The following is a 20000-nucleotide window of genomic DNA, read 5'->3' as shown; positions in this document are numbered from 1 at the left end:
GATTGTTTAGAGCCACGTGTTCGTATCCTGAATATTCAGCATTTCTTTAACGACAGGAACTTGGGTTTGGCCAATTTTGTACCATCATCGTTTATTTTCACGCCTTTGGGTATTATTTAATCTTTAAATAGAAAAGAGTTTCAATCTATAAAATATGAAAATGTCTCTAAAACATTCATTTAGATATATATTTTTTAATAGCGTACACTAAATAAAAAGTGCTATACCATAGGCCGTTATTTATGTTGTGAAGATGGTCAGAGAAGAGATGGAGATCATCTTCATGAGTGTAATGATTATCGTGTGCCATTTCAAATCAGTTGTGTGTCAGTGTGGGATTCGCTTTAAAACTCACAAACACATACTAATACTGTTCAGACGTCAGAACTTTTATCCAGAATTAAATGGAAAAGTGACAGTAAAGACATTTAGGATGTTACAAAAGATCTTTTGAACTTTCTGTTCATCAAAGAGTCCTGTGAAATAACATGCATCATAGTTTTCAACACTGATAATAATCCTAAATGTGTCTTAAGCATCAAATCAGTTTATTATACGTTAACATCAATAAGTTAAATATTTCTGGAACAAAAGGCTTTATCTTTATATATGTTTAGCTTCACATGCGTGGGATGTTTACCTGTCCTCGAGGGACGAGCATTATATCTCATTTGGTCTTTATTTCGTTTTACTGTGCAGTCAAGCTTATCTTAGTACAGTGTTTCTCGGTCTTTTCCAAACCGTGTTTATTAATCTGCCGTGGGTATAACTCACTTCCCCAAGGTTTCCTTTTCTTTACGCAACATTCACATATAAATCAAAGAGTTATTTTAGGACAATAACACATTTCTAAACATGACTCATGAACAGATTAGCTTGAGTTCAGAAGTCCTATCAGAGTCTCTGTGAAACAAGTGTGACAACACTTCAGTGAGTCAGTCCACCACAGGGTTTCTCCCTAAAACTTATCACACACAGAAATGGCCTCTTCTGTCTTTCTGGTATTTTCCAAAATTTATGTGCCCGCAGCAGAGCAGCGGAGACAGATCGAGTGCCTGAGGATGTGGTGAAAAAATGTTGAGGACCCTTCCCTTCCTCTGCCACAGAGCTCACATGTCAAGTCAAGTCACCTTTATTTATATCGCGCTTTTACAATGCCGATTGTTTCAAAGCACCTTCACAGTGTTAACAAGAAATGAGAACAGTGATGTTATTCAGCTCATTTAAATGATCATATACAAACCCGATTCCAAAAAAGTTGGGACACTGTACAAATTGTGAATAAAGACAGAATGCAATGATGTGGATTTTATTCAGAATACAACATAGATGACATATCAAATGTTTAAACTGAGAAAATTTATCATTTTAAGGGAAAAGGCATCAACACATCTAAAAAAAAGTTGTGCCAAGGGCATGTTTCCCCCTGTGTGTCATCGCCTCTTCTTTTTATATCAGTCTGCAAACGTCTGGCCACTGAGGAGACGAGTCGCTCAAGTTTAGGAATAGGAATGTTGTCCATTCTTGTCTAATACAGGCTTCTAGCTGCTCAACTGTCTTAGGTCTTCTTTGTCGCATCTTCCTCTTTATGATGCACCAAATGTTTTCTAATGGTGAAAGATCTGGACTGCTGTTGGCCATTTCAGTGCGGGATCCTTCTTCTACACAGCCATGATGTTGTAATTGATGCAGTATGTGGTCTGGCATTGTCCTGTTGGAAAATGCAAGGTCTTCCCTGAAAGAGACGACGTCTGGATGGAGCATATGTTGTTCTAGAACTTGGATACACCTTTCAGCATTGATGGTGCCTTTCCAGATGTGTAAGCTGCCCATGGCACACGCACTCATGAACCCCAGACCATCAGAGATCAGCTTCTGAACCGAGCGCTGAGAACAACTTGGGTTGTCCTTGTCCTCTTCAGTCCGGATGACATGGTGTCCCAGTTTTCCAAAAAGAACTTCAAATTTTGATTCGTCTGACCACAGAACAGTTTTCCACTTTGCCACAGTCCATTTTAAATGAGCCTTGGCCTAGAGGAAACGCCTGCACTTCTGGATCATGTTTAGATATGGCTTCTTCTTTCACCTGTAGAGTTTTAGCCGGCGACGGCGAATGGCACGGTGGATTGTGTTCTCCAATGTTTTCTGGAAGTATTCCTGAGCCCATGTTGTGATCTCCATTACAGTATCATTCCTGTATGTGATGCAGTGCCGTCTAAGGGCTGAAGATCACGGGCATCCAGTTTGGTTCTGACCCTTGACCCTTACGCACAGAGATTGCTCCAGATTCTCTGATTTTTTTGGATGATATTATGCATTGAAACTCCTTTCTGATATTGCTCCACTATTGTTCGCCGCAGCATTGGGGGAATTGGTGATCCTCTGCCCATCTTGACTTCTGAGAGACACTGCCACTCTGAGAGGCTCTTTTTATACCCAATCATGTTCCTAATTGACCTAATAAGTTGCAGCTTGGTCCTCCAGCGGTTCCTTATATGTACATTTAACTTTTCCGGCCTCTTATTGCTATCTGTCCCAACTTTTTTGGAATGTGTTGCTCTCATGAAATCCAAAATGAGCCAATATTTGGCATGACATTTCAAAATGTCTCACTTTCAACATTTGATATGTTATCTATATTCTATTGTTTATAAAACCTAAGTTTATGAGATTTGTAAATTATTGAATTCCTTTTTTATTCACAGTTTGTACAGTGTCCCAACTTTTTAGGAATCAGGTTTGTAGTGACAAGGCAGGCAGCTCAGTAATAGTTGTAATTTAAGCGTCTCACACTGACGCCTGTTCTCACATCAGCGGTGGCGGAAACCAGAACACACCACATGCTCCGCGAGAGGAGTTCATCAGCACAGGTGAAAACAGAGCTGATCTTACACAAAGACAATAACAACTACTCATAGAAACACACGTGAAGAGCATCATCAGTTAAAAACAAACTCTAAATAAAAGCTCACTTAGACTACGCCCTAAAAGTATGCACTGTTTTTGTGTGTGTCAGAAGAGTTGGCAGCTCTGAGAGGAACTTCATCTTTAACGGACGCTTGGTTACACACATCCTGTCACCGTTTAAACTGCCCTCATCACGGTTCAAATCCTCCACATTCACTTTAATGTCATTTCCTACCGTACATGTAGATGCATTGAACGGCCCGCCGTGGGGGTCTCATGCAGAGACTCTCCTCCTGTGTTTGCAGTTTAAACATGAGGTTTTTAAAAGGTGATGGCCAAACGTATCCTTACACAAGTTGTCAATGCTGCTGCAGGTGAAATATAATGTGGATAATATTCAAGAAATATATTTTCTTTAGGTTAGATGCTGATTGATAACTCAAACCCCTTTATCTAAAGCTCTCTGCTTAACCGTGGGACTCACACATCCGCCATGTTTGTAGTTTTGTAACTTTATAATTTGTGTTTGTACTTCTGTCTGCGTTAACACCGCCGGCAAAATTCGACACAGACTGCCCTCAATGATGATGTTTGTGGAAGCTCTAGATCAAATGCTTGGTCTTTTTGAACTTTATTTAAAGGGGCAAAGCGAACAGCCATGTTGCCCAGTATACCACAGGTCCCCCTCATGTGGAGATGGTGGTGTAGTGGGTTAAACCACTGAACGGATGCGCAGAGGTTGCAGGTTCGATCCCAGCGTTCTCCACCACTGTGCCCTTGAGTTGTTGCTCCCGGGGGATTGTCCCAGTAATACGAGCTCTATAAACCGCTCCGGATAAAAGCATCTGCCCAGTGTAAATGTAGGGTATATGTTAACCTCATGAAATCATTTACATGTGAAAGAACATTAAGATTATAGTTAATGTTTGCCAAAAAATAAATATATAAACCAATTAAAAATCTTACAACTGCATGAGGTAGTAAATAGAATAATACTTTTTTGTTAAATGAATATGCTTTCATTAAAATATGTTAATATATATTAAAAAATATATATTTTTAAAAGTAAAGATTTTAAAAGCACTGAATAAAATAACATTTAATTAATATAGATTTACAGTAGTAACAATACATTATAATTTATTATATATGATGGTAACACTTTATTTTAAGGTTCAGTTATTAACTATTAACGGGTGTGTTATGATCATGCATATTACTATGATATTGTCTGTTTATGAGCACTTCTAAAGCTCATATTAATGCCTTATTCTGCATGAGCTTATTCTACATCCCTTAATCCGACCCAATACCTAAACTTAAACGCTACAAAAACTACCTTACTAACTATTAATAAGCAGTAAATGAGGAGATTATTGAGGCAGAAGGCGGAGTTAATCGTGAATATGTGCTCCCCATACTGAAGTGTTGCCAATATGATTAATACTCTATTTTGAAATATGATGGTTTCATTATAAATATGGTGATTATTATTATAATATATGATTCTAACCATTGTCAACAGATGTTAATGTCAGCTAAATATTTATCATCATGTTAATTTTTGTGCCTTTGAGCCCAAATACCACACTTTTACATATTCCTCTGTTGCTTTAATTGGTTTGAACAACTGAACAACCGATTTTCAAACTGAAAATCATTAAGAAGACCTTTGTCCTAAAATACACAATATTGGCACTGATGTTGGACGAGAAGGCCTGGCTCTCAGTCTCCGCTCTAATTCATCCCAAAGCTGTTCTATCGGGTTGAGCTCAGGACTCTGTGCAGGCCAGTCCAGTTCCTCCACACCAAACTCCTCATCCATGTCTTTATGGAGCGACGCTCTGTGCACTGGAGCGCAGTCATGCTGGGACAGGAAGGGGCCGTCCACAAACTGATCCCACAAAGTCGGGAGCATGAAATTGTCCGAAATGTCTTGGTGAAGCATTAAGAGCTCCTTTCACTGGAACTAAGGGGCCAAGCCCTGAAAAACAACCCCACCCCATAATCCCCCCTCCACCAAACTTTACACTTGGCACACTGCAGTCAGGCGAGTCCCGTTCTCCTGGCGACGGCCAAACCCAGACTCGTCCATGGGATTGTCAGACTGAAGCGTGATTGGTCGCTCAGAGAACACGTCTCACTGCTCTAGAGTCCAGTGGCGGCTGCTTTACTCCACTGCATCCCACGCTTTGCATTGCTCTTGGTGATATAAGGCTTGGATGAGCTGCTCGCCCATGGAAACCCATTCCATGAAGCTCTCTCCGCTGTTCTTGAGCTCATCTGAAGGCCACAGAAGTCTGGAGGTCTGGAGCTGTTGACTCTGCAGAAAGTTGGAGACTTCTGCGCACTGTGGCCCTCAGCATGCGCTGACCCCGCTCTGGGATTTAACATTTCTGAGTTGCTGTTGTTCCCAATGGCTTCCTCTTTTTTCTAATCCCACTAACAGTTGAGCGTGGAATATTTAGTAGAGAGGAAATGTCAGGAATGGTGGCATTCAAATATTCCCTCTGTTCCTCCTGCTTGCGGATCGATTCATCACGCCGCTTTAAAGCCTTGGGATAAACAGAGAGACTAACATTAGCATAGATGCTGTTCTTCTTATGATGTGACGAGTACATCAGGTGTTATGGGAAGTGTTCCCGGTTCCGCCTGACCTAGATAATGCAGCCTAACAATCAGTCAATTGATCTGAATAATAGAAATATATAATGTTCAGTGTGTATGCCATAGTAAAGCATCTTTAGCATTGTGTCTGCTTCCCGAACACACACACACACACACACACACACACACACACACACACACACACACACACACACACACACACACACACCCACACCCACACACACACGCACACACACACACATGTATATATATATATATATATTTATATATATTTATATATAGCGTATGGCATGTACATCTGGCTGTTGGACCGGCTGGACGAGTCTATAGTTTAATCATTTTCTGCCCTGACCTGAAAATCCTAAAGCTTCTGTATGGCGTGACAAAATGTTGAAGTGACACACAGACAGCAGCCGAAGCCGAGATATAACAACAGGAGCCAGCCTGGCACAGAATCTGCTCAGAGCCTTCACTGCAAAAAACATTTTCCTCACCCCATTGGCAGATTATTTATCTTATTTTAATCAAAAACTCTCTTCATTTTGGGTTATTTTCCCCCAAAACAAGACAATTACTTTAGCTTGTCTAGTAAATACTTCTTGTTTGAAGAGTTTTTAGATGTTTGGATGTTTGGTAAGAAGAGCATTTTTTGCGGTGTGTCTTTGGGTGAGCCGTGTGTTATCAGCTGAGCTTTATAAGACGATCTCTGCAGATGAACAAGCTCAAACTGAAATGAGGTCTCTGTCTATATTTCACTCACTAAAGCTCATTTCCGACGCGAGGAGAGCTAAATACAGTCAACTGAGACATATTATACCATATTAAACATGATTCCCACACTTTGAGCTGAACATGCTTTGCTGAAGTGTGTGTTCTTTAATTGCTAATGTGACTTTTGACCTCACACACTGAACCAAACGAGCATTGCTTGCTCATTGGTCAAGCTAAACTGGTATTATCTAATCATGTCCTTAAATCTAACAGCTGATTGGTTGATCCATTGCATCCCTTTCTCTCAGTTATTCGACATTATCTCTGAGTTCTGCTCATATTTAATTATAGGGAATAATCTGTGAGAAAATGTTGAGGGTGTGTGAACACAGTTTGGTTTTACTGGTTTTGATGTTCACTTCAAAGGGAGATTCATAACCGTTTTAGTTCACCGGAAAATGAATCATTTACTCGCCTTCATTCAGTTCAAATCTGACTGTCTGTCTGTCAGAGAGAGAGAGAGAGAGAGAGAGAGAGAGAGAGAGAGAGAGAGAGAGAGAGAGAGAGAGAGAGAGAGAGAGAGAGAGAGAGAGAGAGAGAGAGAGAGAGAGAGAGAGAGAGAGAGAGAGAGAGAGAGAGAGAGAGAGAGAGAGATGGTTTCTGTGTGAAGTTGTCAGAACATGAATATGTTTATTTCTGAGTTGAACACCATCAGTCGGATCCACATGACGCAGAGGAAGAGCCGACCCAGTGTTAAAACAAACGTGCAAAGACTATATCAAGCGCCTTTACACAAAATGTCTGACGATATTAAGGTGTGAGGAGAACATGAGATGAGTTTTCCGGCTCTTCCTCCTGCGTCATGTGACCTTTCTGACGTGATGATGTCACGCCTGAAGAAGAACAGCACTGGAGTCGAGCATTTGAGGATAAAGTGTGTAAATGTGTGATGGTTTGTGTGGATCAGACTCTATTCCTCTGGATCATCAGAGTCTCTGAAGCTCTTCCTCATTGGTTTGGACCTTCAGCCGCTGGTTCCCATTGAAGGCCATTATGAGGAGAAAAATCCTGGAATGATTTCCTCAAAAAACGTCATTTCTTTTCCACTGAAGAAAGAAACACATGAACATCTGGGATAAGATGAGGTGAGGAAACTATCAGGGTGAAGAGCCCGTACGGCCCATACAAGGACACGCCGACACGCCGACGTCAAACCGACCCATACTCGGAAAAAACTTGTGAGAAACCGGAAGGAGTATTTTTAACACAGAAATACTCCATCAAACGTCCAACATTAGTTTTTGAAACTTTGTCTATGTTTAGGATGGGAATCCAAGTCTTTAACAGCGTAAAAAGCTCAGTATGCATGAAACAGCATTTCACCCCCCCTTTAAGAGCTGTATAGCAGCAACTCTTGGTGCTATAGTGGATCTTCAACAGTTCTTCAGCAGATCTTCAGAAGATCTTCAGCAGATCTTCAGCAGTTCTTCAGCAGATCTTCAGCAGTTCTTCAGCAGTTCTTCAACAGTTCTTCAGCAGATCTTCAGCAGTTCTTCAACAGTTCTTCAGCAGTTCTTCAGCAGTTCTTCAGCAGATCTTCAGCAGTTCTTCAGCAGATCTTCAGCAGTTCTTCAGCAGTTCTTCAACAGTTCTTCAGCAGATCTTCAGCAGTTCTTCAGCAGATCTTCAGCAGATCTTCAGCAGATCTTCAGCAGTTCTTCAGCAGTTCTTCAACAGTTCTTCAGCAGTTCTTCAGCAGTTCTTCAACAGTTCTTCAGCAGTTCTTCAGCAGTTTTTCAGCAGATCTTCAGCAGTTCTTCAGCAGATCTTCAGCAGATCTTCAGCAGTTCTTCAGCAGTTCTTCAACAGTTCTTCAGCAGTTCTTCAGCAGTTCTTCAACAGTTCTTCAGCAGTTCTTCAACAGTTCTTCAGCAGTTCTTCAGCAGTTCTTCAGCAGATCTTCAGCAGTTCTTCAGCAGATCTTCAGCAGATCTTCAGCAGTTCTTCAGCAGTTCTTCAACAGTTCTTCAGCAGTTCTTCAGCAGTTCTTCAGCAGATCTTCAGCAGTTCTTCAGCAGTTCTTCAACAGTTCTTCAGCAGTTCTTTGGGGTGGTAAAGAGTGGTCTAAAAAATGCTGGACTAAAAACAACCCGAAAATGGACTAACCCAGCAATTTTTAGGTTGGGTTAAATGTTGCTTAAGATGAAGCAACCCAACCGTTGGGTTAAAACAACCCATTAGCTGGATTAGTCCATTTTCAAACCAACTCGGGTTGTTTTTAACATTGTTTCGAGTGTAGCACCGCTGCCCTACAAAGAACCCTTCAAGCCTCTTTAAAGGTTCTTTACATGCCAAAGAACTGCTGTTGATGCCGTTCAGCACCATTATTGAGGAAGACACAAATGCGATATGGCTCCTCTGATGGGTTCTACATAGCACCATTTGACGAAGTGGCTGTAGAGCAGCTTTAAAGATATGGGGCTATTTGGCACCGAAAGCGGTTCCCCTATGATTACAAGACAAGATTACTTTTAGTGCTAAATAGCACCAGTTTTTTTTAGAGTGTATTGTGCAAACATACAGAAATCAGAGCGGCTGCAGTGTGGGATGTTGGTGTAAATGTTTAGTGTATGATGATCAACACACACACACACACACACACACACACACACACACACACACACACACACGCACGCACATGTCGTGTTTCCATGTTTTATGGGGACTTTCCATAGGTGTAATGGATTTTATACTGTACAAACCGTACATCCTATCCCCTTACACTGCCCCTGCCCCTAAACCTACCCATCACACACACACACACACACAAACAGCCCCTAAACCTACCCATCACACACACACACACACACAGCCCCTAAACCTACCCATCACAGGAAACATTCTGCATTTTTACTTTCTCAAAAAAACTCCTTCTGTGTGATTTATAAGATGTTTTCCTCATGGGGACCTAAAAATGTCCCCACAAGGACAAGGATTTCGGATATTGCCATCTTTGTGGGGACATTTTGTCCCCATAACGTAGGGATTTCCAGGACACACACACACACACACACACACACACACACACTTGCAGCAGATCCTATCCCTTAAAGGGTTAGTTCACCCAAAAAAAAAAATGTTATATCATTAATGACTCATTACGTATTGATTCATGATTCGTTGATTCATGATTCGTTGATTCATGATTCGGATCGCCAGTGTCTCGTGATTTCAGCAGTTTGAAACGCGATCCGAATCATTAATCGATTCGCTGACTCATAACCGTTTGAATCTTTATTTGAGGATTGAACACAAACGCGGAAGAGAAGCCAATGCTGAATAAAGTCGTAGTTTTTGTTATTTTTGGACCCAAATGTATTTTGGACGCTTCAAGAGACTCTAATTAACCCACTGATGTCTCATATGGACTACTGTGATGATGTTTTTATTCCCTTTCTGGACATGGACAGTATAGTGTGCATACACTTGCATACGCTCTCGGACTAAATATAAAATATCTTAAACTGTGTGTGAAGATGAGCGGAGGTCTTACGGGTGTGGAGCGACATTAGGGGGAGGAGTTAATGACAGACATTTCATTTGTGGGTGAACGAACCCTTTAAAGACGGTTTAATGTTGTTAAGTTAGAGTGAGTTGAGCTGATAAAATCCCTTTGAATCCCAGTCTGAAGCTCAGGAGAAAAACAAGTGAAGAAGCATCTGACTGGTTTACCTCAAGTCATGTGTGTGCAGACCACAGTCTCTAAGCGGTCTGTGTGTGTGTGTGTGTGTGTGTGTGTGTGTGTGTGTGTGTGTGTGTGTGTGTGTGTGTGTGTGTGTGTGTGTGTGTGTGTGTGTGTGTGTGTGTGTGTGTGTGTGTGTGTGTGTTGCTCGAATAACACTTCCTCTTTTCCTTTGTGTTTCAGATTTTACACAAGAAGACTGAAGAGCCATCTTCTTCATCATCCTCATCTTCACTTCATCACACCACCGGCCGGAAACGCCGTCAGTTCATCCGTTAGGAAGCTTAGTTTACACAGATGCCACACATCACATTTATACAGTCACACACATAGACATTCATTAAAAGTAAAAATGTAATGTAATATTTCACAATTAGCTCTAAACCTACCCATCACACACACACACACACACACACACACACACACACACACACACGTACCCAATGATTTCAGTCTCTTGAATGGATGTTGTTCAGATCTAGTTTCTTTGATGGTTTTTGTTTTTGTAGATCTAGAATATATATATCAATATGTTATGACTGTAAACAGGTTTTATCCCGTCTTCTTATGTTTAATGTTTGTATGTTGACTGAGTTTTGCTGGTGTGTGTGTTTGACAGTGAGATATGAATTCCTGTGAAGTGAAAGATGTGTTCATTGAAAGCAGTCAGTGCCAGAGCAATGCTGAGCGATCCTCCAAGTGTGTGTTCTTTTAAAGGCACGACATGTAAAGTGATAATAAAGTTCATGTGCTTTGGTATAATACACACACTGTACATGGGTCGTGGAATCTTCCACAAATAAAAACTAAAGGTGATAAATAAAAAGAGTGTGTATATTCCTTTGAGAGAACTGTGGCTCAGTGTTGTATATTGAGAACATTTCCCTAATGTTTAAAGGAAAACGCGGAACGGATTCATCTGATAACATTACGGGAGAACGGCTCCATATTTATTTAAGAGCGTTATTATGCGCTTTTATTCCAGTTTGTTTCTACCTTTGCTGTACTATTAACAAACGACTCAAAAATATTGTGTAATATTGTTACTATTTTTTTTAACATAATTTTTTTTACATTGCATCAAAAATATGATTCAAATTCTTTAAAGCACGACAAAATAAATGAAAACATAATGATTTAAATGTACTATAAATCAAGTAAAACAACTTTTAATTGAACAAAAAAGTGTATTCAGTGTCCCAAATGACACTACTGACATCCCTATTGGGCGCTGGAGTCTGAAGCCCCGCCCTCTCCCAAGAGAACACTCATCCCTATTGGATGCTGGAATCTAAAGCCCCGCCCCCTCCCAAGAGAACACACATCCCTATTGGATGCTGGAGTCTGAAGCCCCGCCCCCTCCCAAGAGAACACACATCCCTTTTTGGCGCTGGAGTCTGAAGCCCCGCCCCCTCCCAAGAGAACACTTATCCCTGTTGGGCGCTGGAGTCTGAAGCCCCGCCCCCTCCCAAGAGAACACACATCCCTATTGGGCGCTGGAGTCTGAAGCCCCGCCCCCTCTCAAGAGAACACACATCCCTGTTGGGCGCTGGAGTCTGAAGCCCCGCCCCCTCTCAAGAGAACACACATCCCTGTTGGGCGCTGGAGTCTGAAGCCCCGCCCCCTCTCAAGAGAACACACATCCCTGTTGGGCGCTGGAGTCTAAAGCCCCGCCCCCTCCCAAGAGAACTCTAACATCCCTATTGGGCGCTGGAGTCTGAAGCCCCGTCCCCTTCGAAGAGAACTCTAACATCCCTATTGGGCGCTGGAGTCTGAAGCCCCGCCCCCTCCCAAGAGAACACACATCCCTATTGGACGCTGGAGTCTGAAGCCCCGCCCCCTCCCATTCTCTGTTCACTGCATCCTCTGGGTAATTAAAGTGACTCTCTTGTGCACTTAAATCAATAATGTCATTTTATCTGCGGGTAAAGTTTTTTCTTTTAATATACTTTTAAAACACAAAGTGCACATTCATCATAATTAAGTGGTCTGAAATATGAAGCCGTGCCAGAATATCAGCCCATTGGTTCCAGTGTGTCACGTGACCTAACCTTCCTCAGAAGAGCACAGCTCCAGGCTTATCTAAAAACACTGAGGACCAAGGCAGACTTTGGGGAAATAAATCTGGATATAGCCCACGATACATTATAAGGGTCAGATTATCCGGTTTTCTTTCATGCCAGAAGTCATCAGGATATGAAGATCATGCTCATGAAGATATTATCCCACAGTAAATATATCATAAATGTGTTATTAGTAGTAATCTGCATGGCTGAGGACTTCATTTAGACAACTTTAAAGCAGACTTTCTCAATATCTCGATGTTTTCGCCCCCTCAGATTCCAGATTTTCACTATTGTCCATCAAACCACACATGATGATTATTGATTCAGCTTCAGATCATCTATAAACCAGGCACGGCAGGATTCCAGTTTTGGATGGGCCAGACCAATTGTGGGTGGGCCTTAAATTAAAAACGTTATCAAGTCACTGTTTAACCTAATAAAAATGACTGACTGATATACTGTTATAGCTTATATGTAAGCTTTACACACCGGCAGCTTTAAATACCGGCAGTTCAATGGGGGACGCGCAGCTCTTAAAGGGGCCGCGCTATATTCCTCCTCCAGGTATGGTGTGGTTCTGGTGCGCTCCCAGGTCCGCATGACAGCTTTCACATTACCAATTTGTTTATATTCCCAAAATGAGAGAAATCCCCGCTTATTCTGATTTTTTAAGTTTAGGCTTAAAAGAAAAGAACTAGTTCTTTGAAAAACAGCTGTGGCCTTTGACACTTGCTCGTCTTCATGCTGTATTACTGAACAAGTATGATTTTACTAATAATAAATGTACGTTTGCAAAATAATTCAATGAGGCCTTTATTCAAGTATTCAGGGGGGGGGGGGGTAGCAAAAACTCTCTTAATTTTGTGTATTTATTTCCAAAAACAAGACAATTTTTACTTGTCTAGATAAAAAATAATATACTTTTTTTTTCTTGGTGTAAGAATTTTTATATATTTTGACTAGAAACAAGACAAAAAGACTAAGTAAGAAGAGCATTTTTTGCAGTGCACGATATTTTTTGTCTGTTGTGATTACGCGATTTTTACTCCTAAAATCTTGTCGTGTCCTGAGCAAGAAACATGTCAGACTGCTACTCTACCAATCATCGCTTGTTGCCACGACGTTTTGTTCCTGGTTTTACGATGTTTCATCGAGGGACTACCACAACTGAATAATAATGAAAACCGCTGACGACCGATAGCGGAATCCCATCAGCGACCCAGGGAGTAACATTACTGGAATTTAAGCTTAATAATAGATGCTTTAGAAATAACGTTACGTTGTGGCCGCAAGCTTTAACTACATATGCATATGAACCAAGCCTGCAGTCTCCCTCTCATTTACTGAAGCTTTCGCGCCTCGATCGCCCCCCGGTGACCGGTCCCAGTATAGCCGCCCCTCTGTGTTTTATAATGGACGCGAGGCAAACTAAATAATAAAATTACACTTCAAAAATTTTTCCCCAAAGTTAGTTTATGTCACTGAAGGCAGTTATCATCACGATGATTTCATTTCAGGTGTTCGTTTTAAAAATAAGTTTAGTTTGAGTTAGTTATTTGATGCTATAAAAACGGGGGGTGTGACGTCATGATTGACAGCTGAGACTGACGGCTTCTCTGAGTGAAGTTGTCACTGAGGCACTAACGGACTTTTTTCGAAATTTTTGGGAGCAGATTGGAGCTTTAGCTTTAATTTCTACATTTCCATAACTGTTTATTTCACACCAACATAATTAATTGTTCTGCATCTGCGAGAGTGTGGGCGGGCTTTTGATATCGCGACTGTACTTCCTGCGCTCTACTGCGCAACTCCGGTCCCGAAATCGCTACTGCGCAGACTCGGTCCCAAGATGTCCGCGCCGTGCAAGCAAGGGGGTAATCTAGCGCTCGGAAAGCGTTCCACCCATAGGGCGGCCATTACTAACCAAGCCATCACCTGCTGTTAGCATCCCATTGACTCCCATTCATTTTTGAGTCACTTTGACAGTGAATAACTTTACATCTGAGGCGTTTAAAGACTCCATTTGTCCATTGTTTATTTCTAAAGAAACACGACAATGCATAAAAGGCTCCGTTACCTTGTATCTTACACTATCGCCCCGTAGAAGCAGTTTTTGTAAAAATAGGCTAACGATTGCGTCATAACCAACGCGACTCTGTCGCACAGTTGAGAAATTACCGTATAGACCTGAGGAGACGCTCGCAGGCAATCTTTACTGTCTATGAGGCAGTCGGGGGGACGTGGAGACATAAAGTCTGATAAAGTCAAGGGGGAAGAATGGGGAGAAGCCCATAGTGAGCCAAAAGCAACGGGAGAAAATATTTAAACAACGGGATTCAGATTTCACTTTCCACATCTACTAGAAGACCTACAGCTGTCCGACAGGAGGCTCACGTCACATCTACGTCCTCAAGCTCAGTCTGAGCCGGCGCAGTTCGCTCAGCCATCAGGAAGTGAGTGCGCCTATACTGACATCACTTAACGCCGCTGAAGGCAATGGGATCGCTCCGTCCATTTCTTTTACTGTCTATGCGTGCAAGGCCGCCCTAAAAGCTTCAAATATGGCAAGTGGAAACGGATGATGTCGAGTCGTCCATATTTTTTTACGGTCTATGATATGAACACATGTGCGACACGGAACTGCAGTAAACACACACTGCAAAAAATGCTCTTCTTACTTTGTAATTTCACATAAGCAGACTATAATGCTCTCAATTACATGTAGATTCACACTTTATGCATTAGTGAGTGTGGTGGTGTCTGTTGTGTGTCGCTCTGGGATGGGTGTGTATGAGGCTGGTAGGGGAAAAAATAAATAATCACAGTATACTCACTACAAAAATCTAGACTACACCACTGGAAGTATAGCCTAAGCATGGTGCTCCTATTTAGTGTTTTAATTCGGCTGACACTGGAAAAGACGTGTTCAGCTGTACATGAAGCCATTGGCCGTGTTATCAGAGTTATCAGGCAGTGTTGTGACCTGCTGCCCTCCTTTATCTCGTTTGCAGCGATGACTCCGATACCGTTCGCGCACGTTTAAGGTACGTAAACAACGACTGCTGCAACATCCTTTACTGGAAATTATTTTCACGTTCACAAATATCCGATCTCGAACCTCACTGTCTGCTGAACTTGCGCAGAAACATCAAAATAGACAAAACTGTTTAAAATTTGTTAAAATTTAGACTAGCCTATTACCACAAATGATGAGCTTATTTGCCATTCTCAACCATTTTTTGACTAAATTAAAATATATTAAAAGTTTGTATTTTTTTTAAAGAAAAGTTTTGGGTGGGCCGTAACCCATAACGCCGTGCCTGTGTAACGAGGTTGAAATGGTTTTATTTCACAAGATTTTCCTCTTAATATACATTTAATTCTGTTCTACAATTGTTTTAACCATAGTTTCTAAAAATACATAAAAAGGGTCTGTAAGGAGGTAATGGTTCAACCCCCCCTCCCTCCTGTTACAACAAAGTGGTTCAGGCCAGGCAGCCATACCTGCCGTTTTGCTCTTTTAGCGATCTTTTCCGTCTTTCTCCCGAACGAAAGAGTGTCACTAACGTGAGCTGAAGCTGTCGTGACGGCCTGTCTATATAAAAATACATTTTCTATGCAGACCCAATCCGACGTTCTCCTGTCATTCTTCTCTGATTTTCAACACAACGCAGACTACAAGAAGCATACGGTTACACCTGCTATAAACCTCCGTTTACAGAACTGAAAGGGTCACAGTTAAGACATTAAACATGACTGAAACACATTTTTCTAGTAATCTTCCCTTTGTTAAACTGTGTTTATTCATATATTGACACATATCTGTCTTGTCCACATGGTGTGTATTGGAAGTCCTCAAACATCAGCAGAAATGGGAATACATGATTACCGTCATCATGCCAGAAATAAATGAAAAGCACGAGCAGGTGAATTCATTTAGTTTTTTATTACAAATAAATATTTACATCACATTTACACAGCGAACAACCCCATCCCACACTCAAACAAACAGCTTACATTGACCTGTGTGTGTGTGTGTGTGTCTCATATAGATAAAAAAAGTCAGAATTTGGAGAAATACATCTGTACTGTGAGATAAAAGGCGATAGCCAACACTACATTATAAGGGTCAAAAATCATCAGGATATGGAGATCATGCTCATGAAGATATCATCCTATCATAAATAAATCATAAATGTGTTATTAGTAGTAATCAGCATTGCTGAGGACTTCATTTAAACAACATTGAAGGAGATTTTCTCAATATTTCGTTGTTTTTGCCCCCTCAGATTCCAGATTTTCATTATATTCCCTATTAAAGCACACATGATGATGATTATTGACTCAGCTTCAGATCAAAACTTCGCCCCTTGTGATGATTCTGACAGTCTGAGGGTTTGAAACAGTGATTATTTATACATTCACACCTGTATTTTCTGCTCTGTGTGTGTACATCATATGAATAAATAACTCTTATCATGCCAGAAATAAATGAAAAGCACGAGCAGGTAAATTCATTTTGTTTTTTATTACAAATAAATATTTACATGATATTTACACAGCGAACAACCCCGTCCCACACTCAAACAAACAGCTTACTTTGACATGTGTGTGTGTGTGTGTGTGATAAACCCTGACATGAACACATAACGGATCCTGTTCACATTATATGCGATCACAGAGGTGAAAGATTATCCGGGAGTTTCTGCGGCGTGAGATGAGGTATGAGGTTGAGTCTATAGTCCGAGAGGGATGGCGGTCTCAGAGAGAACACATGGCCTGTGGGATTGCGGCGCTGTTGACCAGCTCTGTGTATGTGCAGAGGGACTCCTCTGGGGGAAGCTCGGTGTACAGCCGGAGCTCCAGCTCTTCTCCTGAAGCCACAGAAGAAGAAGAAGACAAAAACTCATGAGACGGGAAACATTATTACAAAACCTGTTCAATCTTACTACAAATACTTCCTGGCTAAAAATATTACTTAAAGGGATAGTTCAGCCATAAATGAGCCTGTGATGTTTATCGGCTGACCCCCAGGGCATCATAGATGTGTGTGTGTTTCTTCAGGAGAACACTAATGAAGATTTAACTCAACCGTTGCTGTGTGTAGGTAATATAATGATGTGAATGGGGAACAATACTATAAGAGCAAAACAAACATGCTTAGACAACACACACACAAACCCTGTGGCTCATGACCACACACTGATGACACGAAACCATCAGTTGGTGTGAGAAATCGAGCTGTCTTTATATCATTTTTACCTCAAACACAACGCTATCATATTCAGAGTCTCGCGCCAGAGTGTGTATTATTGACCTTACCGGACGTGAAGCGCATTCTGTTGGATATAGCGTTGTATTTGAGGTAAAAGTTTGTTTGTTGAGCAAAACAATCTTGTTTTCTGTTTGAATTAAGATTATTTTTCTCACCCCATTGGCAGATTATTTATCTTATTTTAAGCAAAAACTCTCTTCATTTTGAGTTATTTCCCCAAAACAAGACAATAATTTCTACTTGTCTAGTAAATGCTTCTTGTTTTAAGAATTTTTAGATGTTTGGACTCGAAACAAGACAAAAATACTGAGTGAGAAGAGCATTTGCCTTATATGACCGACACACAGCAACGGTTGAGTTAAATCTTCATTTGCATTCTCCTGAAGAAACACACACACCTATGATGCCCTGAGGGTTCAGCAGATAAACATCACAGGTGATATATTCGTCTCATATTGTGGTGTGAGCTATCCCTTTAACACACCTGTTTAGCTCATTTACCTGAACTCACACTCCACTGGCTCTCTGGGCTCAGAGACTCAGTCGTGCCGGCTTCATTGGCCAGGAATCCCTTTCCAAAGACGCCGCTCTGCAGCCACTGCGAACTGTCTCGCTCCAGTTGCCGTGAAAGCTGCGAGAGCAAAAGCACGCGGCGTTAGAGACGCTAGTTTATCAGCAAAGGCTGAGATCGAGAGCTAACGGGCATTCCTGTCAATGAACGAGCACTGAGGACTCAGAGCACACACACACTCACCTCAATGATGGCTTCATAATCCTCCAGATCTGAGGAGAGAGAGAGAGAGGAGAGGAGAGGGTGAGTGTGTGTGAGACACGTGTGTGTGTGTGTGTGTGCAATATCAGGACTCAAATGTGTATAATGCCATGGGTATGACACAGGTATTACAGGAGAGGGTGAAATATGAGGACATTACCCATGGCCCCACTTTACAAAAGGCTTATAAATCACACAGGAGGAGTTTTTATGAGAAAGTAAAAATGCAGAATGTTTCCTGTGATGGGTAGGTTTAGGGGCTGTGTGTGTGTGTGTGGGGGAGAGTGTGTGTGTTACCTGTCGAGTGCATGGGCGACACCTGGAACTTGCTGGTGTAGAGACCCGTAGAGCTGTCCGGGCCGACCACCTCCTCACACACAGGGATATCTGAGGAGTCCATGACGGGGCTGGGTGTGTCTACTGGAAGACAGAGAGGTGATGAGCATCACACGCACACACACACACACACACAAATAATCCCCCCTCCCCCCCTCCACACACACACACACACACACACTTACTTAGATTTGTGCTGTCGATGGTGGGCTCTTGCATCTCGTCGGCGCTCACTTCCTCCTTCTTGACATGTGAAGACGCAGCCTGCACACACACACACACACAGCGTCAGTGTGAGGTCGGCTGGGGTGAGGCACACACACACACACACACAGTTTGCGGTTGAGACGCGGCTCACCTTTGTGCGACGGCGGCTGTCTCTGCTCTTGGCTCTCTTGTCCTTCTTCTTGGAGATGGGGCTGAGCATGCGATACACTCGCACCGCGCTGCAGCCTTTGTTCACACTCCTGTCCTTCACCTCCTCGATGTCCGGCAGAGAGTTCATCGCACACCGGAAATTGGCTTTCCACGTTTTGGGGTCAGGCGTCGTCACTCCCTCCCTGAATTTACCTGACGAGCACACACACACACACAGCGTGAGCACACACTCCCTCTCTTCATGTGTGTGTGTGTGTGTGTGTGTGTGTCTGTGTGTGTGTTCACCTGTGTGAATGGCCCATTGCTTGAACAGACAGGCGTCCTTGTCCATTTCCCAGCCGTGGCGAGCGGCGTGTTTCCACGGGATGGAGAACATCTTCTCATCCTGCAAGAAGGAGAGTGATGAGAACGGGTCTGCTATCAAGAGTGTGTGTAGGTCTGCTCAAGAGTGTGTGTAGGTCTGCTATCAAGAGTGTGTGTAGGTCTGCTCAAGAGTATGTGTAGGTCTGCTCTAGAGTGTGTGTAGGTCTGCTCAAGAGTGTGTGTAGGTCTGCTCTAGAGTGTGTGTAGGTCTGCTCAAGAGTGTGTGTAGGTCTGCTCTAGAGTGTGTGTAGGTCTGCTCTAAAGTGTGTGTGGGTCTGCTCTAGAGTGTGTGTAGGTCTGCTCTAGAGTGTGTGTAGGTCTGCTCTAGAGTGTGTGTAGGTCTGCTCTAGAGTGTGTGTAGGTCTGCTCTAGAGTGTGTGTTCTCGTATGTAGAGTGCGTGTAGGTCTGCTCTAGAGTGTGTGTTCTCGTATGTAGAGTGTGTGTAGGTCTGCTCTAGAGTGTGTGTTCTCGTATGTAGAGTGCGTGTAGGTCTGCTCTAGAGTGTGTGTAGGTCTGCTCTAGAGTGTGTGTAGGTCTGCTCTAGAGTGTGTGTAGGTCTGCTCTAGAGTGTGTGTAGGTCTGCTCTAGAGTGTGTGTTCTCGTATGTAGAGTGCGTGTAGGTCTGCTCTAGAGTGTGTGTTCTCGTATGTAGAGTGTGTGTTCTCGTATGTAGAGTGTGTGTAGGTCTGCTCTAGAGGGTGTGTTCTCGTATGTAGAGTGTGTGTTCTCGTATGTAGAGTGTGTGTAGGTCTGCTCTAGAGTGTGTGTAGGTCTGCTCTAGAGTGTGTGTTCTCGTATGTAGAGTGTGTGTAGGTCTGCTC

The 20000-nt window shown here is 42.3% G+C and overlaps 1 protein-coding gene and 1 long non-coding RNA gene across 4 annotated transcripts in view; one reads left to right on the top strand and one right to left on the bottom strand.

Annotated features, from left to right (window-relative positions):
• The window catches only part of LOC137046590 (uncharacterized), a 64361-nt gene extending 53547 nt beyond the window's left edge, over window positions 1-10814 (top strand). Inside the window, exon 2 of the long non-coding RNA XR_010899010.1 lies at window positions 10172-10814. This is a non-coding gene — a long non-coding RNA (uncharacterized lncRNA). The remainder of the gene's footprint in view (window positions 1-10171) is intronic.
• Window positions 10815-16563: 5749 nt separating this feature from the next.
• irf1b (interferon regulatory factor 1b) overlaps window positions 16564-20000 on the bottom strand; it is a 4707-nt gene continuing 1270 nt past the window's right edge. Inside the window, exons 3-9 of one of the 3 annotated variants that reach the window (XM_067423947.1) lie at window positions 19101-19200; window positions 18796-19007; window positions 18623-18701; window positions 18399-18518; window positions 18084-18112; window positions 17831-17960; window positions 16564-16928 (exon numbers count right to left, since the gene is read on the bottom strand). In XM_067423947.1, coding sequence (XP_067280048.1) covers window positions 16816-16928; window positions 17831-17960; window positions 18084-18112; window positions 18399-18518; window positions 18623-18701; window positions 18796-19007; window positions 19101-19200 — 783 coding nt within the window. In that variant the 3' untranslated portion in view covers window positions 16564-16815. Of the gene's footprint in view, window positions 16929-17830; window positions 17961-18083; window positions 18113-18398; window positions 18522-18622; window positions 18702-18795; window positions 19008-19100; window positions 19201-20000 lie in introns of all 3 variants that reach the window. The other 2 variants (XM_067423946.1, XM_067423948.1) reach the window with 2 other exon arrangements.

This window comes from Pseudorasbora parva, chromosome 18, assembly GCF_024679245.1.
Source record: "Pseudorasbora parva isolate DD20220531a chromosome 18, ASM2467924v1, whole genome shotgun sequence".
Lineage (NCBI taxonomy): Eukaryota > Metazoa > Chordata > Actinopteri > Cypriniformes > Gobionidae > Pseudorasbora > Pseudorasbora parva.
The sequence above is the reverse complement of the archived record's forward strand: the minus strand, read 5'-3'. Positions and strand labels throughout refer to the sequence as shown.